The 25,533-nt window shown below is 45.3% G+C and overlaps 1 protein-coding gene across 1 annotated transcript in view; it reads right to left on the bottom strand.

Moving 5' to 3' along the window:
* GORAB (golgin, RAB6 interacting) overlaps window positions 1–25,533 on the bottom strand; it is a 156,545-nt gene that overhangs the window by 64,150 nt on the left and 66,862 nt on the right. Inside the window, exon 4 of the mRNA XM_040408028.1 lies at window positions 22,295–22,435. Coding sequence (XP_040263962.1) covers window positions 22,295–22,435 — 141 coding nt within the window. The remainder of the gene's footprint in view (window positions 1–22,294; window positions 22,436–25,533) is intronic.

Raw genomic sequence — 25,533 nt, 5'->3', positions numbered from 1 at the left:
CAGTATAACTACCCCACAAGTGACCCCATTTTGGAAAGAAGACACCCCAAGGTATTCGCTGATGGGCATAGTGAGTTCATGGAAGTTTTTATTTTTTGTCACAAGTTAGTGGAATATGAGACTTTGTAAGAAAAAAAATAATAATTTCCGCTAACTTGGGCCAAAAAATAAAAAGTTCTATGAACTCACTATGCCCCATCAGCGAATACCTTAGGGTGTCTACCTTCCGAAATGGGGTCATTTGTGGGGTGTTTGTACTGTCTGGCCATTGTAGAACCTCAGGAAACATGACAGGTGCTCAGAAAGTCAGAGCTGCTTCAAAAAGCGGAAATTCACATTTTTGTACCATAGTTTGTAAACGCTATAACTTTTACCCAAACCATTTTTTTTTTTACCCAAACAATTTTTTTTTAACAAAGACATGTAGAACAATAAATTTAGAGTCAAATTTATATATGGATGTCGTTTTTTTTGCAAAATTTTACAACTGAAAGTGAAAAATGTCATTTTTTTGCAAAAAATTCGTTAAATTTCAATTAACAACAAAAAAAGTAAAAATGTCAGCAGCAATGAAATACCACCAAATGAAAGCTCTATTAGTGAGAAGAAAAGGAGGTAAAATTCATTTGGGTGGTAAGTTGCATGACCGAGCAATAAACGGTGAAAGTAGTGTAGGTCAGAAGTGTAAAAAGTGGCCTGGTCTTTCAGGGTGTTTAAGCTATGGGGGCTGAGGTGGTTAAAGGGATTCTGTCACCAGGTTTGACCCCTGTCAGCTAAACATATGCTGATGTTCAGGGCGTCTTCACGATTCCTAATGTGGGCTTATAAATGTCATCTGTGGGCTTATTTAGCTAAAAAACAGCTATTACTAACCTGTCAGTCAAACAAATAAGGTGCCCAAGGGGATGTTAATGGGTGCAAGATGCCCGCCGCACCCACCGCCGTTCGTGCCCAGCGCCGCCTTTCCGGACTTCTGCGCCGCCTCTCGCTCTCCCTCCCCCTTCTGCTGTAAGATCTCGCGCATACAGGGGTTGAGCGAAGTGCCGGCGCATGCGTACTTCGCTGTAAGAAGCCAAATGGAGAAGTCCGCACGGGCGCATCAGGCAGAGCCCTGTGCGCAAGCGCGAGATCTTACAGCAGAAGGAGGGGGGAGAAAGGGAGAGGCGGCACAGAGGATTAGGAGGCGGCGCAGAAGTCCGGAAAGGCGGCGCTGGGCACGAACGACGGTGGGTGCGGCGGGCATCTTGCACCCATTAACATCCCCTTGGGCACCTTATTTGTTTGACTGACAGGTTAGTAATAGCTGTTTTTTAGCTAAATAAGCCCACAGATGACATTTATAAGCCCACATTAGGAATCGTGAAGACGCCCTGAACATCAGCATATGTTTAGCTGACAGGGGTCAAACCTGGTGACAGAATCCCTTTAAACACTATTTTGTCCTGAAAGATACTGAGGAAAGGATCCTGGACAGACAAGGCCTGGAGTTCACAGACACGTCTCGCTGATGTTCTAGCTACCAAACAAATGGTCTTTAGGGTGAGCCATTTTTATAGAAATAAATTCTAATGGTTCAAAGCTGCCGGAATTTAACTCTGACAAAACTGTGTTAAGGTTCCAAGGGGCTACCATATTCCTGATTGTTGGTCTAAGGCCTCTTTCACACTACCGTTTTTTTTTTTTTCCGTTTTGCGGGCCGTTTTTTTGCGTTCCGTATACGGAACCATTCATTTCAATGGTTCCGCAAAAAAAAAAACGGAATGTGTTATGTATGCATTCCGTTTCCGTATTTCCGTTCCGTTGAAAGATAGAACATGTCCTATATTTGGCCGCAAATCACGTTCCGTGGCTCCATTCAAGTCAAGGGGTTTGCAAAAAAAACGGAACACATACGGAAATGCATCCGTATGTCTTCCGTTTCGTTTTTTGAACCATCTATTGAAAATGTTATGCCCAGCCCAATTTTCTCTATGTAATTACTGTATATGCCATATGGAAAAACGGAACGGAAAATCGGAACCGAAACGGCAACACAACGGAAACAAAAAAACGCAACAACGGATCCGTGAAAAACGGAACGCAAAACACTGAAATCGACATACTGTAGTGTGAAAGAGGCCTAAGCCTGTATTCTGCTTTCAGAAACCTGGCTATCCAGAGAAACTTTGCCAGACTAGTATTATATAAAGCCCCCAATGCTGACAATTGAACCATTAGGGTATTAGGAGAAAGCCCCAGGTCTAATCTGTCCTCAAGAAAATCTAAGATCAACGATACGCTGGGTCTAAATTGATCAAATGAATCTTCACACCAAGAGGCGAATATACTCCAAACTTTAAAATACACCTTGTTTGTATTTGGTTTCCTGCTAAGGAGTAGGGTGTAAACCACCTTACTTTAAGAGGATGAACCCCAACTTTAAGAGGATGAATTCTTCAGAATCCAGGCCAACATCTTTAGGATTTTAAAATTCGGGTGGAGAAAGGGACCTTGGTACAATAGATCCGATCTCAGAGGTAGTAGAAGGGGGGCTTCTATGCTGAGAGACTACCAAACCAGCTCCTCTTGAGCCAGATGGGAGCTACCAAAATCAAGGTACTTTTTTCTCTATGAAATTTCTGAAGGACCTTAGGAATTAGAGAAATAATCGGGAATGCGTAGACTAGGCGAGATGTCCAGTCCTGATTGAAGGCATCCACAGCGGTTGGGAGATCTTTCGGATTGAGGGAGAAAAATTGATCTATTTGACAATTTGTCCCACTTCCTTATTGTCAGCTGAAATGCTTCTGGGCATAAAGTCCACTCTCCTGGGTCCAGAACATGACGGCTCAGGTAATCTGCTTTTGTTTTCAAAGATCCCTTTAGGTGAACTGCTGCGATCAAGATTATATTTTGTTCTGCCAAGGAAAATATTTTGTTTGTTAGACTTTGAAGTGGATGGTGTCTCGTCCCCCCTGATACTGAATGAAGGATACTGCTGTTGAATTGTCCGAATAAATTAGAACATGACGGTCTTTTGATAAATGTGATGTTTCCCTCAGAGCTTCCCAAATTGCTTGTAGTTCTCTGAAGTTTGAAGATTGTTGTCTTATGAGGAATGGCCATTTGCCCAGCTAGGTTTCCTGCTGAACTACGGCCCCCCAACCCTGAAGACTGGCGTCCATTGTGATTACGAGGGAACATTCCTGGTTACAGTGTATTCCCTTCCTTAGGTTGTCGTCTATGAGCCACCACTTTAGGGAGTTTTTTTTACATTTTCATCTAGAAAAATCTGTTTGTCTAGGGTCGCTTCCGACCTGTTCCACCTGGATAGAATAGGTTTCTGAAGGTGTCTTAAATGGAATTGAGTCCAAGCAACAGCTGGGATACATGATGAGAGACTTCCTAGAATCTTCATTGCCGTCCTGATAGAGCAGAATCTCCTCTTTTTGAATTCTCTTATCTGGTTTTTCAGTTTCTCTATTTTGAGAGAAGGCAGGAATGATCTCTGAGAAACGAAATCCAAAGATATCCCTAGAAACGTTTTCCGGCTGCTTAGGGAAAGGTTTGATTTCTCCCAATTGATGATCCACCCTAACAATTGGAGGTGGTTTAGAACTTTCTGTAAGTGGTTTTGTAATAGACCTTTGTTGTCCGCTATCACTAGAAGATCATCCAGATATGGGATGACACTAATTGCTTCTTGTCTCAGAGCTGCTACCGCCTCTACCATGATCTTGGTGAAGACTCTTGGCGCTGAGAAAATTCCGAAAGGGAGACACACCAATTGATAATGTTAGATGTGACCCCTTGTCTGTATTGTAAATCTTAGGAATTTTCTAGATGTTTTGTGTATCGGGATATGGTAATAAGCATCACTCAAATCGATTGAGGCCATTACCGCTCTCTTTTTTTTTATTTTACTGCTGATCTTAAAGTTTCCATCTTGAACTTTTGTTTGTTCAATGGCTTTAGATTTATTATAATTCTGGACTTCCTGTTTGGTTTCGTTACTAAGAATAGACGAGAGTAGTGGCCATATCTTCTAGCTGATTTTCGGGGACAGGTTCTATTGCTCCTAATTTTAGTAAATCTTCTATGCCTATCAATAAGGTACCTTGTTGAGAGGGAGCAAGAGTGGTAATAACAAATTTTTCTGGAGGGGGAGACTAATTCCACACGGTAACCCTCTCTTATGATGTTTAGTAGGGCTGCACGATTCGGGAATTTTGTGCGAATTGCGATTAGGGCCCTAAAATTGCGATAACGATATGCGATATTTTAAAGGGAATTGTGCTAGAGGTCTATTTGCTTGGATTTTCCCATATGAGCCGCTGACGCGGCTGGGTATGACGCCCTGTTATGGGGGATCTGTGGAGGACGCCCTGTTATGGGGGATCTGTGGAGGACGCCCTGTTATGGGGATCTGTGGAGGACGCCCTGTTATGGGGGATCTGTGGAGGACGCCCTGTTATGGGGGATCTGTGGAGGACGCCCTGTTATGGGGGATCTGTGGAGGACGCCCTGTTATGGGGGATCTGTGGAGGACGCCCTGTTATGGGGGATCTGTGGAGGACGCCCTGTTATGGGGGATCTGTGGAGGACGCCCTGTTATGGGGGATCTGTGGAGGACGCCCTGTTATGGGGGATCTGTGGAGGACGCCCTGTTATGGGGGATCTGTGGAGGACGCCCTGTTATGGGGGATCTGTGGAGGACGCCCTGTTATGGGGGATCTGTGGAGGACGCCCTGTTATGGGGGATCTGTGGAGGACGCCCTGTTATGGGGGATCTGTGGAGGACGCCCTGTTATGGGGGATCTGTGGAGGACGCCCTGTTATGGGGGATCTGTGGAGGACGCCCTGTTATGGGGGATCTGTGGAGGACGCCCTGTTATGGGGGATCTGTGGAGGACGCCCTGTTATGGGGGATCTGTGGAGGACGCCCTGTTATGGGGGATCTGTGGAGGACGCCCTGTTATGGGGGATCTGTGGAGGACGCCATGTTATGGGGGATCTGTGGAGGACGCCCTGTTATGGGGGATCTGTGGAGGACGCCGTTATGGGGGATCTGTGGAGGACGCCGTTATGGGGGATCTGTGGAGGACGCCGTTATGGGGGATCTGTAGGGATCAGCATAAAACATAGCATCTTATGCTGGTCCCCCTCATGGCCCTATGTGTCCCCTCATGTGTCCTAAACTGCGCACATAACTGGCTTTGTGTGTAAAGTATTTTACTACTGTGTAAAACAAGCTCTCTCCTATTGATAACATGGCCAGCCTCTGTACTCACTGCCACTATGAATGCACTGCAGCGAGCTGGCCGACCAGCGTCACTTAGTAACGCTCCTCCCACTTCAGGAAGCAGGAGCGTTATGTGCGCGGGGCCCCTTCATATATAATCGCGGTATTTTCGGGTCGGCCAAATCGCCATATCGCATTTGCCGATTATCGCGATTCGATTATTTTTGCGATATATCGTGCAGCCCTAATGTTTAGGATCCATGAATTTCAGGTTATCTGCTCCCAAGCTCTTAAAAAGGAGCAGAGTCTTCCCACTACATGTATGGCGTCATTGTTTCGGATTAGAGGAGGAGGATTCCCCTCTGTTAGGGTAGAAAAGGAAATTCCTTCCCCTACCCCCTTTTTCATAACTCCACCTGCCCGTTTTTCCCTCATCTTTTCTTTGTTCAGATTGGTACTGACGGCCACGAAAATCCTTTTTTATTAAAATCTCTTCTGGAAACCCTTTCTTCTTACCACTGGAGTTTTCTAAGATCTTGTCTAAAAATATATTGGCCATGAAAGGGAAGAGAAATAAGTCTATTTTTGGATGTTCTATCCCCTGCCCATGTTTTGAGCCATAGAACCAGTCTGGCTGTGTTAGACAAAACTGCCGTGCATGCTGAAAGTTTTACGGATTCAGCTGTAAAATCCGCCAAGAAATTAGTTGCCCTCCAGAATCTGATCTCTTGGCGTTTTATAGACTAGATGTGAATCTTCAATTGTTCTAACCACAGAATAAGGGTTCTAGCTACACATGTAAAAACCACCCCTAGCTTAAGCAGAGCTGCCGTAGCCTCCCAGGTTTTCCTTAGTAGGCTCTCTGCTTTCCTATCCATCGGATTTTTAAGGTGAGCTGAATTTTCAAATGGCAGGGCGGTATGTTTTGCTACTTTACCACCGGAGCGTCTACTCTGGGGATGGATTCCCAATCTGCGCAATCCTCATCATTAAAAAGGATAGCTCCTCTTGATGCCCCTAGGAATGAAAGATCCTTTATCTGGCTTCTCCTATTCTGACCTGATTAACTTTTGAATATTATATAGAACTGGGAATACATACTTCCTTTTTTTTCCCCCCAGCCCCCCAAATATCTCTTCCTGCATCGACTTAGGCTTTTTAGGCACTTCCATCTGAATTGTGGCTCTAATCGCTTTTATGAGCTCATCAATGTCATCCGGATTGAATAAGAAACGTTTATATTCATTATCTTCATCAGAAGACGCATATGTGTTTTCGCACGTTTCAGCGTCAGATCCTTTTAAAACATCAGAATATGAGTCAGATACTGGATTGCGATTATCACAAATGATTTGAGGAGGGTTAGATGGAGCTGGATACCAGGAAGCTAGTGCGGACTAAACTTCCTCTTTAACTAAGGTCCTGATATCTTCCAGGAAACTAGAGGATTCAGCTTTTACCACATTAGAAGTACATTCTTTACATGAGGGTTTAGCTCCTGTGCTGGGTAGCTGCTTATAAAATATACCACATTTCCTTGTTTTTTTAGGAGCTGAAACAGAATTCTTTTCTCCCTGAAAATGTAAGGGAGAGAAAGATCAGCTAGCCAGGGTATAGGGTTTATCCATAGGGTCTGGTACACTATGTGCCCGATACCAGGCTACTGTCACGGCAGGTGGGGATAATAGGAACGCCAAGTAAACAAACAGCAACAGGTAAACAGACTAGGCCCCAAGGCTAGGGAGGAGGGAATGGTAACCTCCCAACAATCCCTGAGCCTGTCCCTCACTGCTGACAGTATGAGCAAGTCCTGATGGTAAACAAACTCATACGCTGGAACCTAAGCCCTGCTGACACTGTCGCAAACCCTAACTTAGGGAGCGGGGAATGAGACAGCCAGTATCTTCCACCGTGAAGGGACCAGCGTCTCCCTGAGACCTAAAAGAAACACACCCACAAAGGAGAAAACAGGAGGACTTAACTTGAGACGACCAGGTAGTAGAGGATCCTCAAACCAGTATAGAACTCCAGAAGGAAAATATCAACCTCAGCAGTAAGAGGCGGACTTAAATAGAGCCTCTTAAACAGCTAACGAGCAGAACCTGTGGAGAGGTGGGATCCTGCCCACAACAACAAACAGAAAGGAAACACAGAAAGACCTGTCAGATAGACTCACGTGCTGTAAGTCTATCCGATCTTCTCAAATCTCTCACAGGGCAGGCAGTAACAGTAACCCCCCCCCCCCCTTCTACGGGTGACCTCCGGGCACCCAGGACCGACCTTATCTGGGTGCGCCCCTGTGAAACGCCTTCAGAAGTCGACTAGCACTGACATCAGTCGTACCTCGTGTACGAGGTACCACGAAGAATAAGAGAGTTAATTATTCTGGTGATCTGAAACTCCACATTGCCATCTACCAAGACAGGAGGAGGTGGCAAGGGAGATGGTTCAGCAGGTTCTACATAGTTTTTCAACAAAGACCTGTGAAACACATTATGGATCTTCCAAGCCTGCGGAAGTTCGAGACTAAACGCAACCGGATTAATAATGGCAGAGATCTTGTAAGGACCAAAAAATCTTGGGCACAACTTCCAAGAGGGTACTTTCAACTTAATGTTCTTAGTGGACAACTACACCAAATCACCCACACACAGGTCCGGACCAGTCATACGTCTCTTGTCAGCCATACGTTTATATCTTTTGCCCATTTTTTTCAAATTGATTTGAATTTTCCGCCAGATAGATGACAATGAGGAAGAGAATCTTTCCTCTTCAGGAATACCACAGGACTCTGTCTCAGAAAAGGTACCAAACTGAGGCTGAAACCCAAATGCACCAAAAAATTGTGACTTATCAGTGGACTCCTGTCTACGGTTATTTAAAGGGAACCTGTCACCAGGATTTTGGGTATAGAGCTGAGGACATGGGTTGCTAGATGGCCGCTAGCACATCCGCAATACCCAGTCCCCATAGCTCTGTGTGCTTTTATTCTGGAAAAAAAAACAGATTTGATACATATGCAAATCATCATAAAGGAGTCATATCTTACTTGTGTGACCAGAGAAGAGAGTCATATTTTCAAGCTCTGACTCATCTCAGGTTAATTTGCATATGTATCAAATCGTTTTTTTTTACACAATAAAAGCACACAGAGCTATGGGGACTTGGTATTGCGGATGTGCTAGTGGCCATCTAGCAACCCATGTTCTCAGCACTATACACAAAATCCTGGTGACAGGTTCCCTTTAAGGCAAACTCAGCCAAACACAAAAATGAAGACCACTCATCCCGATTCTCGGAGACAAAACACCTTAAATAAGTTTCCAGATTCTGGTTAGTGCGCTCAGTTTGTGCGTTCAACTGAGGGTGGAAAGCCGAAGAGAAGGACAACTGAACTCCCAGACGAGTACAGAATGCCCTCCAGAACCTGGAAACAAATTGTGTCCCCCAATCAGAGGGAATGCAGTGTAATTTCACAATGTTATCAATAAACACTTGAGTGAGAGTTTTGGCATTGGGCAAACCTGATAATGGTATAAAGTGCGCCAAAATCACAGTCTTCCCAGAGGAACTAGGCAAATCAGTGATAAAGTCCATCGACAAATGCGTCCAGGGATGGTATGGGATGGACAAAGGAAGATCCTGAAGGCAGAGTATGAGTCACCTTGGCACGTGCACAGGTCTCACAGGCTGCCACATAACCCTCCACACCTTTACGAAAAACCTGGCCACCAGAATCTCCGGGAAATAAGATCCACAGTGGATCTGCTCCCAGGGTGTCCCGCAAGGACAGTATCATGATGTTCCTTGAACACTTGTGCCGAAGCCCAGAAGGAACAACCTCCCTGGAGGACAGGAATCCGGTGCCTCACCCTGGGCTTCCAACACCACCCCATCAGCCAAAATCCCCCCCCCCCCCCCCCCCCACCAGGAAAGCTACACGACAAAGAATCCGCCTTGACGTTTTTGATAAGTGACCACAAAATTTAATCTGGTAAAAAACAATGACCATCTGGCCTGTCTTGGGTTCAGACGCTTCGTCGACTGTAGGTAAGCCGATCAGTAACGTAATTTTTACTGACCACAACTCTGCTCTTTTTTTTTTTTTCTTCCCCTAAATCTTATTAGAAATGTATTACAAGCCGATCCCCCTTCCCATGTGATATCATTACATACACCTCACTGACACTTTACACACACACACACAAAAATAAAAATGTCTCGGAGAATGTACTCGGCTGAAGAGGCATACGCCATTCTTGCCTCAGATACTGAGACTGCCAGCGAGGGAGAAGAGGATGCCACTTTCCTCTACCCCCTTATCATCATCATCCACTAATGAGGGACCCCTCTAAGGAGATGCCCCAGAACAACAGCTGAGGCAGCCCCCCAGAGTGACTCCATATGGACCCCACCCCCTGATGATTATAAGCCCCAAATTCCAGAGTTAGGCCCCTTTCACACGGGCGAGTATTCCGCACGGATGCGATGCGTGAGTTGAACGCATTGCACCCGCACTGAATCCCGACCCATTCATTTCTATGGGGCTGTTCACATGAGCGGTGATTTTCACGCATCACTTGTGCGTTGCATGAAAATCGCAGCATGCTCTATTTTGTGCGTTTTACACGCAAGACAGGCCCCATAGAAATGAATGGGGTTGCGTGAAAATCGCAAGCATGTGCGGATGCGGTGCGATTTTCACGCACGGTTGCTAGGTGACGATCGGGATGGAGACCCAATCATTATTATTTTCCCTTATAACATGGTTATAAAGGGAAAATAATAGCATTCTGAATACAGAATGCATAGTAAAATAGCGCTGGAGGAGTTAAAAATAAAAATAAAAATTAACTCACCTTAATCCACTTGATCGCGCAGTCGGCATCTTCTTCTGTCTTCATCTTAGGCTACTTTCACACTAGCGTTCGGGGCTCCGCTTGTGAGTTCCGTTTGAAGGCTCTCACAAGCGGCCCCGAACGCATCCGTCCAGCCCCAATGCATTCTGAGTGGATGCGGATCCGCTCAGAATGCATCAGTCTGGCACAGTTTGCAGCGTTCGGGTGTCCGCCTGGCCGTGCGGAGGCAAACGGATCCGTCCAGACTTACAATGTAAGTCAATGGGGACGGATCCGTTTGAAGTTGACACAATATGGCTCAATTTTCAAACGGATCCGTCCCCCATTGACTTTCAATGTAAAGTCTGTACGGATCCAAACGTCTGCATTATAGGAAAGGATCTGTCTGTGCAGACACCAGACGGATCCGCTCTGAACGCAAGTGTGAAAGTAGCCTTAGCTGTGTGGAGGAACAGGACCCGTGGTGACGTCACTCCGGTCATCACATGATCTTTTACCATGGTGATGGATCATGTGATGACCGGAGTGATGTCACCACAGGTCCTGTTCCTCCACACAGCTAAGATGAAGACAGAAGGAGATGCCGGCTGCGCGATCAAGTGGATTAAGGGGAGTTCAATTTTTTTAAAAAAAATTTTAACCCCTCCAGCGCTATTTTTTATGCATTCTGAATTCAGAATGCTATTATTTTCCCTTATAACCATGTTATAAGGGAAAATAATAATCTACAGAACACCGATCCCAAGCCTGAACTTCTGTGAAGAAGTTCGGGTTCGGGTACCAAACATGCGCGATTTTTCTCACGCGAGTGCAAAAACGCATTACAATGTTTTGCACTCGCGCTGAAAAATAGCGCGTGTTCTCGCACCGCACCCGCACATTTTTCCCGCAACGCCCGTGTGAAAGAGGCCTTAGTTGGAAACTCTGGAATCCAAATTGACTGCATGGACTTCACAGAAATGGATTTTTTTCAAAATCTTTTTCAGTGAAGATTTTGTAAATTTTATTGTGGCCCAAGCAAAATTTATATGCCCAGCAATTTATTACCCAGAACCCCACATCGCAAGACCCCTTGGCTGGATCCCAGTTACAGCAGCAGAAATGAAAATCTTCTGGGTGCTTGTGCTGCATATGGGGCTTGTTAAAAAAACTGAAATTAGACAGTATTGGAGTGTGGATGTCTTGTACCACACTCCAATATTCAGTAATTCCATGGCCTAGAATAGATTCGAGTCGATTCTGAAATGTTTGCATTATAATGATCGGCTTTTTAAAATGAGTTGCATCCTTGACCACTTCAGCACTAAGTTTGCTGAAGTGTACACCCCAGAACAAAATATCAGTATAGATGAGTCCCTGGTATATTTCAAGGGGAGAGTAAGATTCCACCAGTACCTGCCCAGCAAGCGAGCAAGGTATGGCATAAAAATGTATAAACTCTGATAGTAGCTCCGGGTACACCTATAGGTTTCAAGTTTATGAAGAGAAAGACTATCGGATTGAACCCCCAGAATGCTCCGCAGTCCTAGGAGTTAGTGGGGAAACTAGAGTGGGTCTTACTGCACCCACTGCTGGATAAGGGTTACTACCTCTATGTGGATAACTATTACACCAGCATACCCCTATTCAAGTCCCTAACTGCCAGAGGCACAGTACGCAAAAATCAGAGAGGCCTCCCTAGATACCTGGTAGGACAACCACTGAGAAAGGGTGAAAGTAGGGCTCTCCTCCATGAGAACATGCTGACGGTTAAGTACAAGGACAAGAGGGATGTCCTTTTGATGACCACCATTAACAGTAATACCGGCTCCCCTGCCCTTGTACGTGGTACCACTGTCCCCAAACCAGACTGCATTCTGGACTACAACAGGCACATGGGCGGGGTTGATCTTTCGGATCAAGTTCTAAAGCCCTACAGTGCCACACGAAAAACAAAAAAAAGTGTGGTGCAAAAAGCTGGCCAAACACGTACGTGCCATTTGAGTCTAGAGGACACACAGGAACATTTCTTCACTTTCAAGAAGAAGTGATCAAGGCCCTAATTCTTCCAAACCAAGCAGAAAAGGGCCCAGTACTTCTGTAAGTTACAGTGGCCGTGTAGTACCAGGACAACATTTCCCAGGTGAAGTCCCCCAGACAGCAAGAAATGGAAGGAACCCAAAAAGATGGGATTAAGATTGAGTGTGTTCAAAAAGAGGATTAAGAAGGACACCATTTACCACTGTGCAACATGCCCTGAAAAACCTGGCCTGTGCATGAAGGAGTGTTTTAGAATCTACCACTCATCCATGGAATAATTTCATCCTTGATGCTCCCTGTAGTTTTACTACCTTATATCTCTAAATTTTGTCCGCATTGCTTACATATCCACTTTTCACCAACCAATACATATTCAATTCTGTGAGACACCTGTTTGCTGAAAAGTGCTCTTTCCACCACTTAGAATGTTCGTACGGGGGTGCTATTTCCAAAATGGGGTCACTTATTGGGGTCTTTAATATCTGGGGACCTCAGGAATTTTTAAATGCGACAAGGAAAAAAAATAATCCATGTCTGCCAATCTAGGCCTGACAAATTCACATTCAGCTGTCTGCCTGCTGTGCGCCCATACAGCAGGATACAAGCACATATGGGGTGTTTCCTGAATGGGGAGAAAATGGGGAATACGTACTCAGGTGAATTTTCTCCTTTAACCCCTTGTGAAAGTAAAAAATTGGGGCCCGCTAGTAATTTTTCATTTTCACAAATGTGTGCTTTGAAATCCTTCAATAAGTGTTTCTGCCTTCTGTAAGACACCTGTTTAATGAAAAGTAACCTTTCCACCACTTAATGTTCGTACGGGGGTGCCATTTCCAAAATGGGGTCATTTCTTGTGGTTTTTAATTTCTGGGGATCTCAAGAATTTTTTTAAATGCAACATGGCACCTAAAATCCATGTCTGCCAAATCTGTTTACAATATAGCAGGCTACAAGCACATATGGGGTGTTTCCTGAATGGGAAGAAAATGAGAAACACATACTAGGGTGTATTTTCTCCAGTTCCCCCTTGTGAAAATAAAAAATTGGGGCATAAAGTCATTTTTCCTTGAAAAAAAAAAATGTATTTTTTCATATTCACAGCCAATTCCATGAATTACCTTTGGGGTCAAAGTGCTCACTACATGCCTTGATAGATTCCTTGAGGGGTGTATTTTCCAGAATGGGGTCACTTTTTGGGGGTTTCCAGGGTGGATTCAATTGCAAGATGGTGCCCGTCAATCAGGAGAAATCTGCCCTCCATCAGCCATTTGTTGCTCCGTTCCTTCTGACCCTTGTGGTACGCCCATACAGCAGTATACAACCACATATGAGGTATTGCCGTAATCAGGAGGAAATGGTCAACACATTATGGGGTGTATTTTCTGAAGTTCCCCTCTTTGAAAGTGAAAAATTTGAGCCTAAACCAACTCTTGCATTGAAATAAATGTAATTTTTCATTTTCAGTCATGTATTTCCTAATTCTATGAAAACACCTTTGGGGCCAAAGTGCTCAATATATGGCTTGAAAGATTCCTTGAGGGGTGTAGTTTCCAGAATGGGGTCACTTTTTGGGATTTTTTTTTACTGTAGTGGTGCATGAGGTGGTCTTCAACTGCAACATGGCACATGAAAATTATTCCTGTGAAAACTGCCCTCCAAAAATGTTGCTGATTGCCCACTGCGCCCTGCTATGTGTCCATACAGCAGTCCACAACCATAAAGAAGGTGTTTCTATAAACTGCAGAATCAGGGTAATAAATATTGACTTGTTTAGCCGTTAACTCTTGCTGTGTTACAGGAAAATATGGATAAAAATGAAAAATCTACCAAAAAAGCTAAATTTAGATTTTCCATCTCCATTTTCATTTAATTCTTGTGGAACACCCAAAGTAGGGTATCGGGTATTGAACTTTCGATACTTTTATGCCAGTATCGATTCGGTATCGGAATGTTAGTTTTTTCGGTACTATACTGCGCTCCTCTTATATGACAATATGGCGTGTGCTGTGCTCGGCAGACAGTGGAGAAGGAGGGAGGGAATCCCTCGCTCCTATGACTCAGCCGCTGTGAGACCAATGCAGTGAGCGGGCTCTGAAGCTGCCCGCACCACTACGACGGTGCACAAATGAATGTTTGACTATTCATGAAAGCAGGAGGAGGGACATGGGAGGTAATAAAGTTACCGTTGCGGCGGCTGAGTTAATGAGCTCAGCGAAACGTGGCAGAATCCTCCTCCTCCTGAGTGCACAGCTCATTTTCAGCCCGAGCACCAGTGCCCTGAACAGCCAGCATAGATGGTACCCCACACCCTCACAGTGCAAGTCTAGATTGATTAGCCTGCCTCAAAATAAAGGCAGGCAAAAAACATTTGTATCAGGCAGCCAGCAAGATTGGGGTTAATGTGACTCATTAACCCCAATGTTGCCACTGCCATGTTTTAAACATGATGGGGGTCACTTATTTTTAATGTCAGGCTGGGCACATTTGGACTGGACCCCATGTGCCTCACATTAATAGTAAGTGAGCCCCAAAGTAGTGTACTATCTCACATAATGGGCAACATGGGGTTAATGTTGGGGTTAAGTTTGTAAAACAGAATAAATGCTCCAGAATTATTTGCCTAAAGAGGAGTTGGGCAGGAGAGGTGAAGGCTCCTCATTAGCATTGTTACATTGTCAAATTCAATATTGAACTCTGACAACTCTGGTGCAGGTTATTCTGTTTAATTTAATAAATGTTTTATGTTTAAATAATCAAAAGGCTTTGTTTTTTATTTTATTTTTACTTTTTTATGGTATTGAAACCGAAACAAAATATTGGTATCGAAACAACCCTAACCCAAAGAGTTAACAAAGTTTGTAAAATCAGTTTTGAATAACTTGAGTGGTGTAGTTTCTGAAATGGGGTTATTTATTGGACATTTCTATGATGTAAACCCGTAAAAGTGACTTAATAACTGAATTGGTCCTATCAAAAAAAAAATAAAAGGTTTTTAAAGGGCTTCTGTCAGCCCACTAAACCGTTTTTTTTTTTTTTTGCTTAATAATCCCTACACTGCGATTTATCCATACATAAGTAAAATAATAATTTTGGTTCAGTAGAATTTGCTAAAACCCTATTTTTATAATATGTAAATTACCTTGCTACCAGCAAGTAGGGCGGCTACTTGCTGGTAGCAGCCGCATCCTCCGATGGTAATGACGCCCCCTCTGCTTGTTGATTGACAGGGCCAGCGGACGGGATCTTTCTCCGCTGGCCCTGCCTGTTTTCATTCAATATCTGGCGCCTGCGCCGCGGCCGTACCCATCTTCAATCGGCGCAGGCGCACTGAGAGGCGGCCACTCACTCGGCCGCTTCATCCTCAATGCGCCTGCGCCGATGACGTCACATCTACACCCGGCGCAGGCGCATTGAGGATGAAGCGGCCGAGTGAGTGGCCGCCTCTCAGTGCGCCTGCGCCGATTGAAGAGAGGTACGGCCGCGGCGCAGGCGCCAGATATTGAATGAAAACAGGCAGGGCCAGCGGAGAAAGATCCCGTCCGCTGGCCCTGTCAATCAACAAGCAGAGGGGGCGTCATTACCATCGGAGGATGCGGCTGCTACCAGCAAGTAGCCGCCCTACTTGCTGGTAGCAAGGTAATTTACATATTATAAAAATAGGGTTTTAGCAAATTCTACTGAACCAAAATTATTATTTTACTTATGTATGGATAAATCGCAGTGTAGGGATTATTATTAAGCAAAAAAAAAAAAAAAACGGTTTAGTGGGCTGACAGAAGCCCTTTAACCACCTCAGCCCCCAGTGCTTAAACACCCTGAAAGACCAGGCCACTTTTTACAATTCTGCACTACACTACTTTCACCGTTTATTGCTCGGTCATGCAACTTACCACCCAAATGAATTTTACCTCCTTTTCTTCTCACTAATAGAGCTTTCATTTGGTGGTATTTCATTGCTGCTGACATTTTTACTTTTTTTGTTATTAATCGAAATTTAACGATTTTTTTGCAAAAAAATGACATTTTTCATTTTCAGTTGTCAAATTTTGCAGAAAAAACGAGATCCATATATAAATTTTGCTCTAAATTTATTGTTCTACATGTCTTTGATAAAAAAAAAATGTTTGGGTAAAAAAAAAAATGGTTTGGGTAAAAGTTATAGCGTTTACAAACTATGGTACAAAAATGTGAATTTCCGCTTTTTGAAGCAGCTCTGACTTTCTGAGCACCTGTCATGTTTCCTGAGGTTCTACAATGCCCAGACAGTACAAACACCCCACAAATGACCCCATTTCGGAAAGTACACACCCTAAGGTATTCGCTGATGGGCATAGTGAGTTCATAGAACTTTTTATTTTTTGTCACAAGTTAGCGGAAAATGATGATTTTTATTTTATTTTATTTTTTTCTTACAAAGTCTCATATTCCACTAACTTGTGACAAAAAATAAAAAGTTCTATGAACTCACTATGCCCATCACGGAATACCTTGGGGTCTCTTCTTTCCAAAATGGGGTCACTTGTGGGGTAGTTATACTGCCCTGGCATTCTAGGGGCCCAAATGTGTGGTAAGGAGTTTGAAATCAAATTCTGTAAAAAATGACCTGTAAAATCCAAAAGGTGCTCTTTGGAATATGGGCCCCTTTGCCCACCTAGGCTGCAAAAAAGTGTCACACATCTGGTATCTCTGTATTCAGTAGAAGTTGAGGAATGTGTTTTGGGGTGTCTTTTTACATATACCCATGCTGGGTGAGATAAATATCTTGGTCAAATGCCAACTTTGTATAAAAAAATGGGAAAAGTTGTCTTTTGCCAAGATATTTCTCTCACCCAGCATGGGTATATGTAAAATGACACCCCAAAACACATTCCCTACCTTCTCCTGAGTACGGAGATACCAGATGTGTGACACTTTTCTGCAGCCTAGGTGGGCAAAGGGGCCCATATTCCAAAGAGCACCTTTCGGATTTCACAGGTCATTTTTTACAGAATTTGATTTCAAACTCCTTACCACACATTTGGGCCCCTAGAATGCCAGGGCAGTATAACTACCCCACAAGTGACCCCATTTTGGAAAGAAGAGACCCCAAGGTATTCGCTGATGGGCATAGTGAGTTCATGGAAGTTTTTATTTTTTGTCACAAGTTAGTGGAATATGAGACTTTGATGATTTTTTTTTTTTTTTTCATACATTTTCCACTAACTTGTGACAAAAAATAAAAAATTCTAGGAACTTGCCATGCCCTTCACGGAATACCTTGGGGTGTCTTCTTTCCAAAATAGGGTCACTTGTGGGGTAGTTATACTGCCCTGGCATTTTCCAGGGGCCCTAATGTGTGGTAAGTAGGTAAATGACCTGTGAAATCCGAAAGGTGCTCTTTGGAATGTGGGCCCCTTTGCCCACCTAGGCTGCAAAAAAGTGTCACACATCTGGTATCTCCGTACTCAGGAGAAGGTGGGGAATGTGTTTTGGGGTGTCAATTTACATATACCCATGCTGGGTGAGAGAAATATCTTGGCAAAAGACAACTTTTCCCATTTTTTTTATACAAAGTTGGCATTTGACCAAGATATTTATCTCACCCAGCATGGGTATATGTAAAAAGACACCCCAAAACACATTCCTCAACTTCTCCTGAATACAGAGATACCAGATGTGTGACACTTTTTTGCAGCCTAGGTGGGCAAAGGTGCCCAAATTCCTTTTAGGAGGGCATTTTTAGACATTTGGATACCAGACTTCTTCTCACGCTTTGGGGCCCCTAAAATGCCAGGGCAGTATAAATACCCCACATGTGACCCCATTTTGGAAAGAAGACACCCCAAGGTATTCAATGAGGGGCATGGCGAGTTCATAGAAAAAAAAAAATTTTGCCACAAGTTAGCGGAAATTGATTTTTTTGATTTTGATCTCACAAAGTCTTCCTTTCCGCTAACTTGGGACAAAAATTTCAATCTTTCATGGACTCAATATGCCCCTCAGCGAATACCTTGGGGTGTCTTCTTTCCAAAATGGGGTCATTTGTGGGGTGTTTGTACTGCCCTGGCATTTGAGGGTCTCCACAATCATTACATGTATGCCCAGCATTAGGAGTTTCTGCTATTCTCCTTATATTGAGCATACAGGTAATGAGATTTTTTTTTTCCGTTCAGCCTCTGGGCTGAAAGAAAAAAATGAACGGCACAGATTTCTTCATTCACATCGATCAATGTGGATGAAAAAATCTCTGCCAAAAAAAGAAAAAGGAGGGGAAAGGCGTCTGCCAGGACATAGGAGCTCCGCCCAACATCCATACCCACTTAGCTCGTATGCCCTGGCAAACCCGATTTCTCCATTCACATCAATCGATGTGGATGAATAAATCATTGCCGGGATTTTTTTTTTTATATATACAAAGTGTTTGCCAAAGTATATGAACACCGCCACCTCCTCAGCTCATATGCCTCGGCAAACGTATCTTTTACTGCAGAGGAGAAATCTCGTCTTGCAGCGCCGCATACACCGACTTGCGTGTAATCTGACAGCAGCGCAATGCTTCTGTCAGAATGCACATCAGTGATGCAGCTAGTCGATCGGTTGGTCCACCTGAAAGGTAAAAAAAAAAAAACAAAAAAGAAAAAACCAGGCCGCAACGCAATAACTTTATTAACTTTAGAACAGAACATATTAACTTTTTTTAAACTTTTTAAACTTTTTTTACTTACCGGTAATTTTTTTTTTTTGTTTAGTTTTTTTTTACCTTTATAGAACAAACCTCTCCTTCCCCATGGGACAATGTGCAAAGCGCAAATCGCCCAAAGATGTGGCAAAGTACGTTATGCACTTTATCCCAGGTGAAAGGAGAGGTTTGCAGCAGCTGAGAGTAAAAGGGCCCTAATAGCCCTGTGTGCCTGTCCTGTGAGATGCAATCCCTATGCTACGTGTACCTGTGTGTGGTACTTCCGGAAACACTCTCCATAGCATAGGGCAGGGTGGTCAGCACAGTCAGGACAGAAATAGCGGGTGTCACGCCTTATTCCACTCCTGCTACAGACACGACATCTTTTTCGGGGTGACGGTTGGGTTGAGGTACCAGGAACGACACTGGGGAAATGTCGCTCGTGTAGACGGCTAACTACACTGGTGGATGGGGCCACGGAACCTCCTGGGTAAAGGAGGTTCTCGATGATCTCTTCCTGGAATTTGAGGAAAGATCGTGTTCTCCCAGCCTTACTGTAGAGAACAAAACTATTGTACAGCGCCAATTGAATTAAATATACAGACATCTTCTTATACCAGCGTCTGGTTCTGCGGGAAACTAAATACGGAGACAACATCTGGTCATTGAAGTCCACCCCTCCCATGAGCGCATTATAGTCGTGGACACAGAGGGGCTTTTCAATGACACGGGTTGCTCGCTCAATTTGGATTGTCGTGTCTGCGTGAATGGAGGAGAGCATGTAAACGTCACGCTTGTCTCTCCATTTCACCGCAAGCAGTTCTTCGTTACACAAGGCAGCCCTCTCCCCCCTTGCAAGACGGGTGGTTACAAGCCGTTGGGGGAAGCCCACGCGACTAGTTCGTGCGGTGCCACAGGCGCAAATCCGTTCTAGAAACAAATGCCTAAAGAGGGCCACACTTGTGTAGAAATTGTCCACATAAAGATGGTACCCCTTGCCGAATAAGGGTGACACCAAGTCCCAGACTGTCTTCCCACTGCTCCCCAGGTAGTCAGGGCAACCGACCGGCTCCAGGGTCTGATCTTTTCCCTCATAGATCCGATTGTGGGTATAGCCTGTGGCCCTTCCACAGAGCTTATACAATTTGACCCCATACCGGGCACGCTTGCTTGGGATGTATTGTTTGAAGCCAAGGCGCCCGGTAAAACCAAAGTTCGGACGAGGAGGTGGAGGTCCCTGGCAGCACCAGGCGTACCCAGCCCCATGTCGCTAGACCACAGGTTGCGCAGGATCCGCTTCAAGAGCAGCAGAGTGGGGCTGTCGCTGCCGGATCACGTGGTGAGGCATACACCAGCAGCGCAGCCCTTCCTGGACCTAGTACCAGCACTGCCGTACAACATGGTGAAGTAGCGAGCACCAGAAGGGCAGTTGAAGCTGGTACGGTGGCACGTGCAATAGATACCCCGTCGCAGCCACCGCACAGACAGGCCCGTAGACCCCCTAGAGTCCCTGAGGTGCTGGCAAATCCTGATTGGCAGTCACCAACTTCAGCCGCACCAGTAGTTCCCCCTTTCACCGCCCAGTCTGGAGTTCGGGTTGAGACTGCTCAAATCGGTTCGGCCCTGGGATTTTTTGAGCTGTTCTTGACTGCGGAGCTCTTGGACTTAGTCGTGGCAGAGACAAACCGGTATGCCACACAATTTAGCTAAGGTGACACTAATACTATTATAGATCTGACCGTGATCAGTTTTGATCACTTACAGATACTATAAAAGTACAAATGCTGATTAGCGATACGCTAATCAGCGAATAAAAGTGACTGCGGTGGGGTGGGCGCTAACTGACGCTAACTACCTAACCAAGGGGCCTAAACTATCCCTAAAACCTAACAGCCAATACTAGTGAAAAAAAAAAGTGACAGTTTACACTGATCACTTTTTGTCTTTCACTAGTGATTGACAGGGGCGATCAAAGGGGTGATCAAAGGGTTAATTGGGGTGCAGGGGGGTGATCAGGGGCTACAGTGAAGTGTTTGGTGCTACTCACAGTTCAGTCTGCTTCTCTGCTGGATCCAACCGACGAAAAGGACAAGCAGAGAAGCCATATAACAGATCATATTTACTAATATGATCTGTTATATGGCTTGTGATTGGATTTTTTAAAAATCGCCAGCCTGCCAGCCAATGATCGTTGCTGGCAGGCTGGTGACGAACTTCTTCTTTAACTTTTGCCGGCCCGCGATGCGCATGCGCGGGGCGGCTTTGAGCGAAATCTCGCGTCTCGCGAGATGACGCGTATATGCGTGACTCTGCGCAGCGCTGCCACCTCCGGAACGCGATCCTGCGTTAGGCGTTCCGGAGGTGGTTAAAAGTTTCAGGAAAATCTAAAAAAATTGCATCTAAGTTTCAAAAACCTAACATCCTAAGAAAAATAAAAATTACATTTACAAAATGATGCCATCATTAAGTAGAAATATTGGGAATGTTAGGCTACTTTCAAACTGGCGTTTTGGCTTTCCGTTTGTAAGATCTGTTCAGGGCTCTGACAAGCGGTCCAAAAGCATCAGTTTTGCCCTAATGCATTCTGAATGGATAAGGATCCGCTCAGAATGCATCAGTTTGCCTCTGTTCCGTCTCCATTCCGCTTTGGTGTCCGTCTGACGAAACTGAGCCAAACTGTTCTGTCCTGACGCACAATGTAAGACAATGGGGACGGATCCGTTTTCTATGACACAATCTGGCGCATCAGAAAACGGATCTGTCCCCCATTGACTTTCAATGGTGTTCAAGACTGAAACGTCATGGCTATGTTAAAGATAATACAAACTGATCCGTTCTCAACAGATGAGGCGCTTGTATTATCTGAACGGATCCGTCTGTGCATATCCATGACGGATCCGCACCAAACGCAAGTGTGAAAGTAGCCTTAAGGAATACATATTTTATGAGGTATCACTCTGGTTTTAAAAGCAGAAAAATAGAAATATTGAAAATTGCTAATTTTTCCGATTTTTTTTTTTAATTTGGGATTTTTTCATAAATAAAAGGTGAAATTATGACTGTCATGAAGTACAATATGTCACGAGAAAACAATCTCAGAATGGCTTGGATAAGTAAAAGTGTTCTAAAGTTATTACCACATAAAGTGACATGTTAGATTTGCCAAAAATGGCGTGGACAGGAAGGTGAAAATTGGCCAGGAGTAGAAAGGGTTAAAGGGAGTGTCTGCTTTATTTATATTGATGAGCTATCCTCAGCTGTATGAAGAGAAGGTATCTTCTCTTCATTGTTTACCTGCTCGTCGTCTCAACCGCAAATGTGAGCAGGTGTAATTACACCCAAGCCGTCCAAATCTCTTCCTATTTACTTGTAGGAGTCAGACCCCCGTCGATCTGATATCGATGACCTATGTTGTAGATAGGACATCAATATAAATAAAGCGGCCAACCCCTTTCTGTGGAGTAGTACAACATTCTGTGTATATTTAAAAAATTTGATATTATACCTGGTGACAATAAATAATGAAATATTGCTTACTTGGCTTGGGAAAACTCCATGCATGCCTGCTCAATTCGGTTCCGCAAAATACCAATATCTGTGGACACTATCTCATCCAAGGCTTGAAGCTGTTTCTGGATTCTATTAAGTTTTACTGCCTCTGCTTGGGTTCTTTTTGATCTTCATGAAAAAAAAAAGAAAGGAAATAATTTAAATGGATTTAAAAGCACAAGAATGATCAGATATTTTTAGATTATTTCAGTTATATAAATATACAGTATAAAACGATAGTAGAGATCATTCAGAAACAAAACAAAAGAAAGTAAAGTAATAAAATGAATAAATATTCAAAATCTAATTTCATTTATTAAAAAAATCTGAATGATTGATTCCCCCACTCTTAAAGTGGCTTTGTATCTTTTTCTTACTGATGATCTATCCTTTGGAAAGGCCATCCGCATCTGATAACACCTGGGACCCACATCAATCAGCTGTTTGAAAAGGTAGCAGTAGCGTTGTGGCCTTCTGGCTGCTTACTGCAGTCCAGTGACGTTACAACTATGTTACGTGGCCTGAGCACAGCTTAGACCCATTCACTTCACTGTTCTTCACACAGTTTCCACCCAGCCAAGAAGAATACCAAAGTTGATGCACTTTCTCGCTACTTCGACTTACTGGATAGAGGAGCTAATATAAAAAGGGGGGAAACGAGTGGGTCGGATGCGAAAAAAATCACATTCAGCAACAACCCGCTCCTATGACCCCAGCCTCAGCGCCAGTCCACTGGGAATAAGTTTGGTTACGGTAGTGGAAGTTGTGCTATTGTCACGCACTAAAGATACACCTCGTGGGAGAGATTTAAACTTATTCGTGCCCAGGGGGTGTGTGCTCATGGGAGGAGGGAGTAAGCGATTATGTCAAACAGACGGTTGTGGTGCCATAAAACTAGCTGGTATTGTACAGCAGGATGAAGCGGGCAATAACCACTTTAGATGCCGCCAGCCCCCTGCGCGGACCCTCCGGAACCACAAATAGAGAATCCGAGCGCCGAAAGGGTCTAGTTACATCCAAGTAGATCCTCAGAGCCCTAACAACATCCAGACGGTGAAGATCCCGTTCCCGAGGATGAGACGGGGACGGGCACAGAGAAGGAAGGACAATATCTTCATTCAGGTGAAAAGCGGACAACACCTTCGGAAGGAAATCCGGAGCCGGGCGGAGAACCACCTTGTCCTGGTGAAAAACCAAGAGGGGTTCTACGCAAGAAAGTGCCGCCAATTCAGACACACGCCGAAGAGACGTGATGGCAACGAGGAAAAAAACTTTGCAAGACAACAAGCGAAGGGAAACCCTGCGCAAAGGCTCGAAAGGAGAAGATTGGAGAGCCGTCAGCACAACATTAAGATCCCAAGATGGAACGGGAGCGCGATACGGGGGAGCATAGTGAGCAACCCCCTGAAGAAAAGTCTTAACTGGACCGAGCGGAGCCAGAGGTCGCTGAAAAAGGATCGAAAGCGCTGAGATCTGACCCTTTAGGGTACTGAGACCTAAACCCAAGTCCAGACCAGACTGCAAGAAGGATAAAATCGTGGGGAGAGAAAACCGAAGGGGATGAACATCTAAGGTCTCGCAGAAATTCAAATAGGCCCGCCAGGTTCGGTAATAAATCCTGGACGAAGCCGGTTTACGCGCACGAATCATGGTACGGACCACGTCAGCAGAAAATCCCCGCCGCGTTAGGACCGCGGTTTCAATAGCCACGCCGCTAAACGTAGCGACCCTAAAATGCTGGTGGAAGATCGGCCCTTGAGAGAGGAGGTCTTCTCTTAGAGGCAGAGGCAAGGGGGCGTCTGCCAGGAGCAACATAAGGTCGGCGTACCAAGGACGACGAGGCCAATCCGGGGCTATTAGGATCGCAGGCGTGCCCTCCGCCGCGATCTTCCGAAGGACTCGTGGAAGAAGAGGCAGGGGCGGAAAAACGTAGAGGAGAGAGAACTCCGTCCAGGGAAGGACGAGCGCGTCCGCGCCGTAAGCATCCGGATCCTTGGTTCTGGCCATGAAGGTGGGAAGCTTGTGGTTGAATCTGGAGGCCATGAGATCCACGTCCGGACGACCCCAACGGAGGCAAAGAGACTCGAAGACGTCGGGGTGCAGAGACCACTCGCCCGGGTCGATCGTCGTCCGGCTGAGGAAATCCGCCGCCCAATTGTCCACTCCCGGGATGTAAATGGCCGAAATGACTGGAACATGAATTTCCGCCCAGCGAAGGATTAGAGACACCTCCCTCATCGCCGCCGCGCTGCGAGTGCCCCCCTGATGATTTATGTATGCCACAGCCGTGGCATTGTCCGATTGGACACGAACAGGGTGACCCTGAAACAGCGAAGTCCAATGCCGGAGTGAAAGGAGAACCGCCCTCAGCTCCAGAACGTTGATCGGCAGTTTGGACTCCGATGGAGACCAAGTGCCTTGTACGGACCGAGGAGGAAACACCCCCCCCCCCCCAACCCCGCAGACTGGCATCGGTGGTAATCACCAACCAAGTTATCGGCAGGAAGGACTTCCCTTGGAGAGGGGTCCGTAACCACCAGAGGAGAGAGGAGCGAACCTGGGGGGGGAAGGGGAAAGTGCTGATCCAGACTTTCCTGGGACTTGTCCCATGCGGACAGAATGGCAGTCTGAAAGGTGCGGGAGTGATACTGCGCGTAGGGGATTGCTTCGAAACAGGACACCATCTGTCCTAAGACCCGCATGCTGAACCGGAAGGAAGGATGGCGGTGGGTCAGAAGGCTCCGAACCGACCGATGAAGGAGCTGGCGCTTCTCTGACGGAAGCCGAACCTCCGCTGCATCTGTATCCAGCAGCATCCCCAGAAAGATCAGTTGCCTGGATGGAACAAGAGCGGATTTGGGAAGATTGATAATCCAACTGAACCGGCGTAAGGTTTGTAGCGAGAGGTTCACACTGGCGGATGTCAGTGACAGAGAGGGTGCCTTGATAAGGAGATCGTCCAAATATGGAAGAAGAAAAACTCCCCTGGAACGAAGTAAGGCGAGGACAGGGGCAAGGACCTTTGTGAAAACGCGAGGGGCCGTCGCCAGCCCGAAGGGGAGAGCGACGAACTGGTAGTGGTCGGACCCCACTGCAAAGCGCAGAAAGCACTGATGACACCGAGCGATTGGAATATGAAGGTAGGCGTCCTGGATGTCGATAGAGGCCAGGAACTCCCCTTTTTCCAGAGAGGCCACCACCGACCTGAGAGACTCCACCCGGAATCG

This window comes from Bufo bufo, chromosome 9 (assembly GCF_905171765.1).
Source record: "Bufo bufo chromosome 9, aBufBuf1.1, whole genome shotgun sequence".
NCBI classification, from domain to species: domain Eukaryota; kingdom Metazoa; phylum Chordata; class Amphibia; order Anura; family Bufonidae; genus Bufo; species Bufo bufo.
The sequence above is the reverse complement of the archived record's forward strand: the minus strand, read 5'-3'. Positions and strand labels throughout refer to the sequence as shown.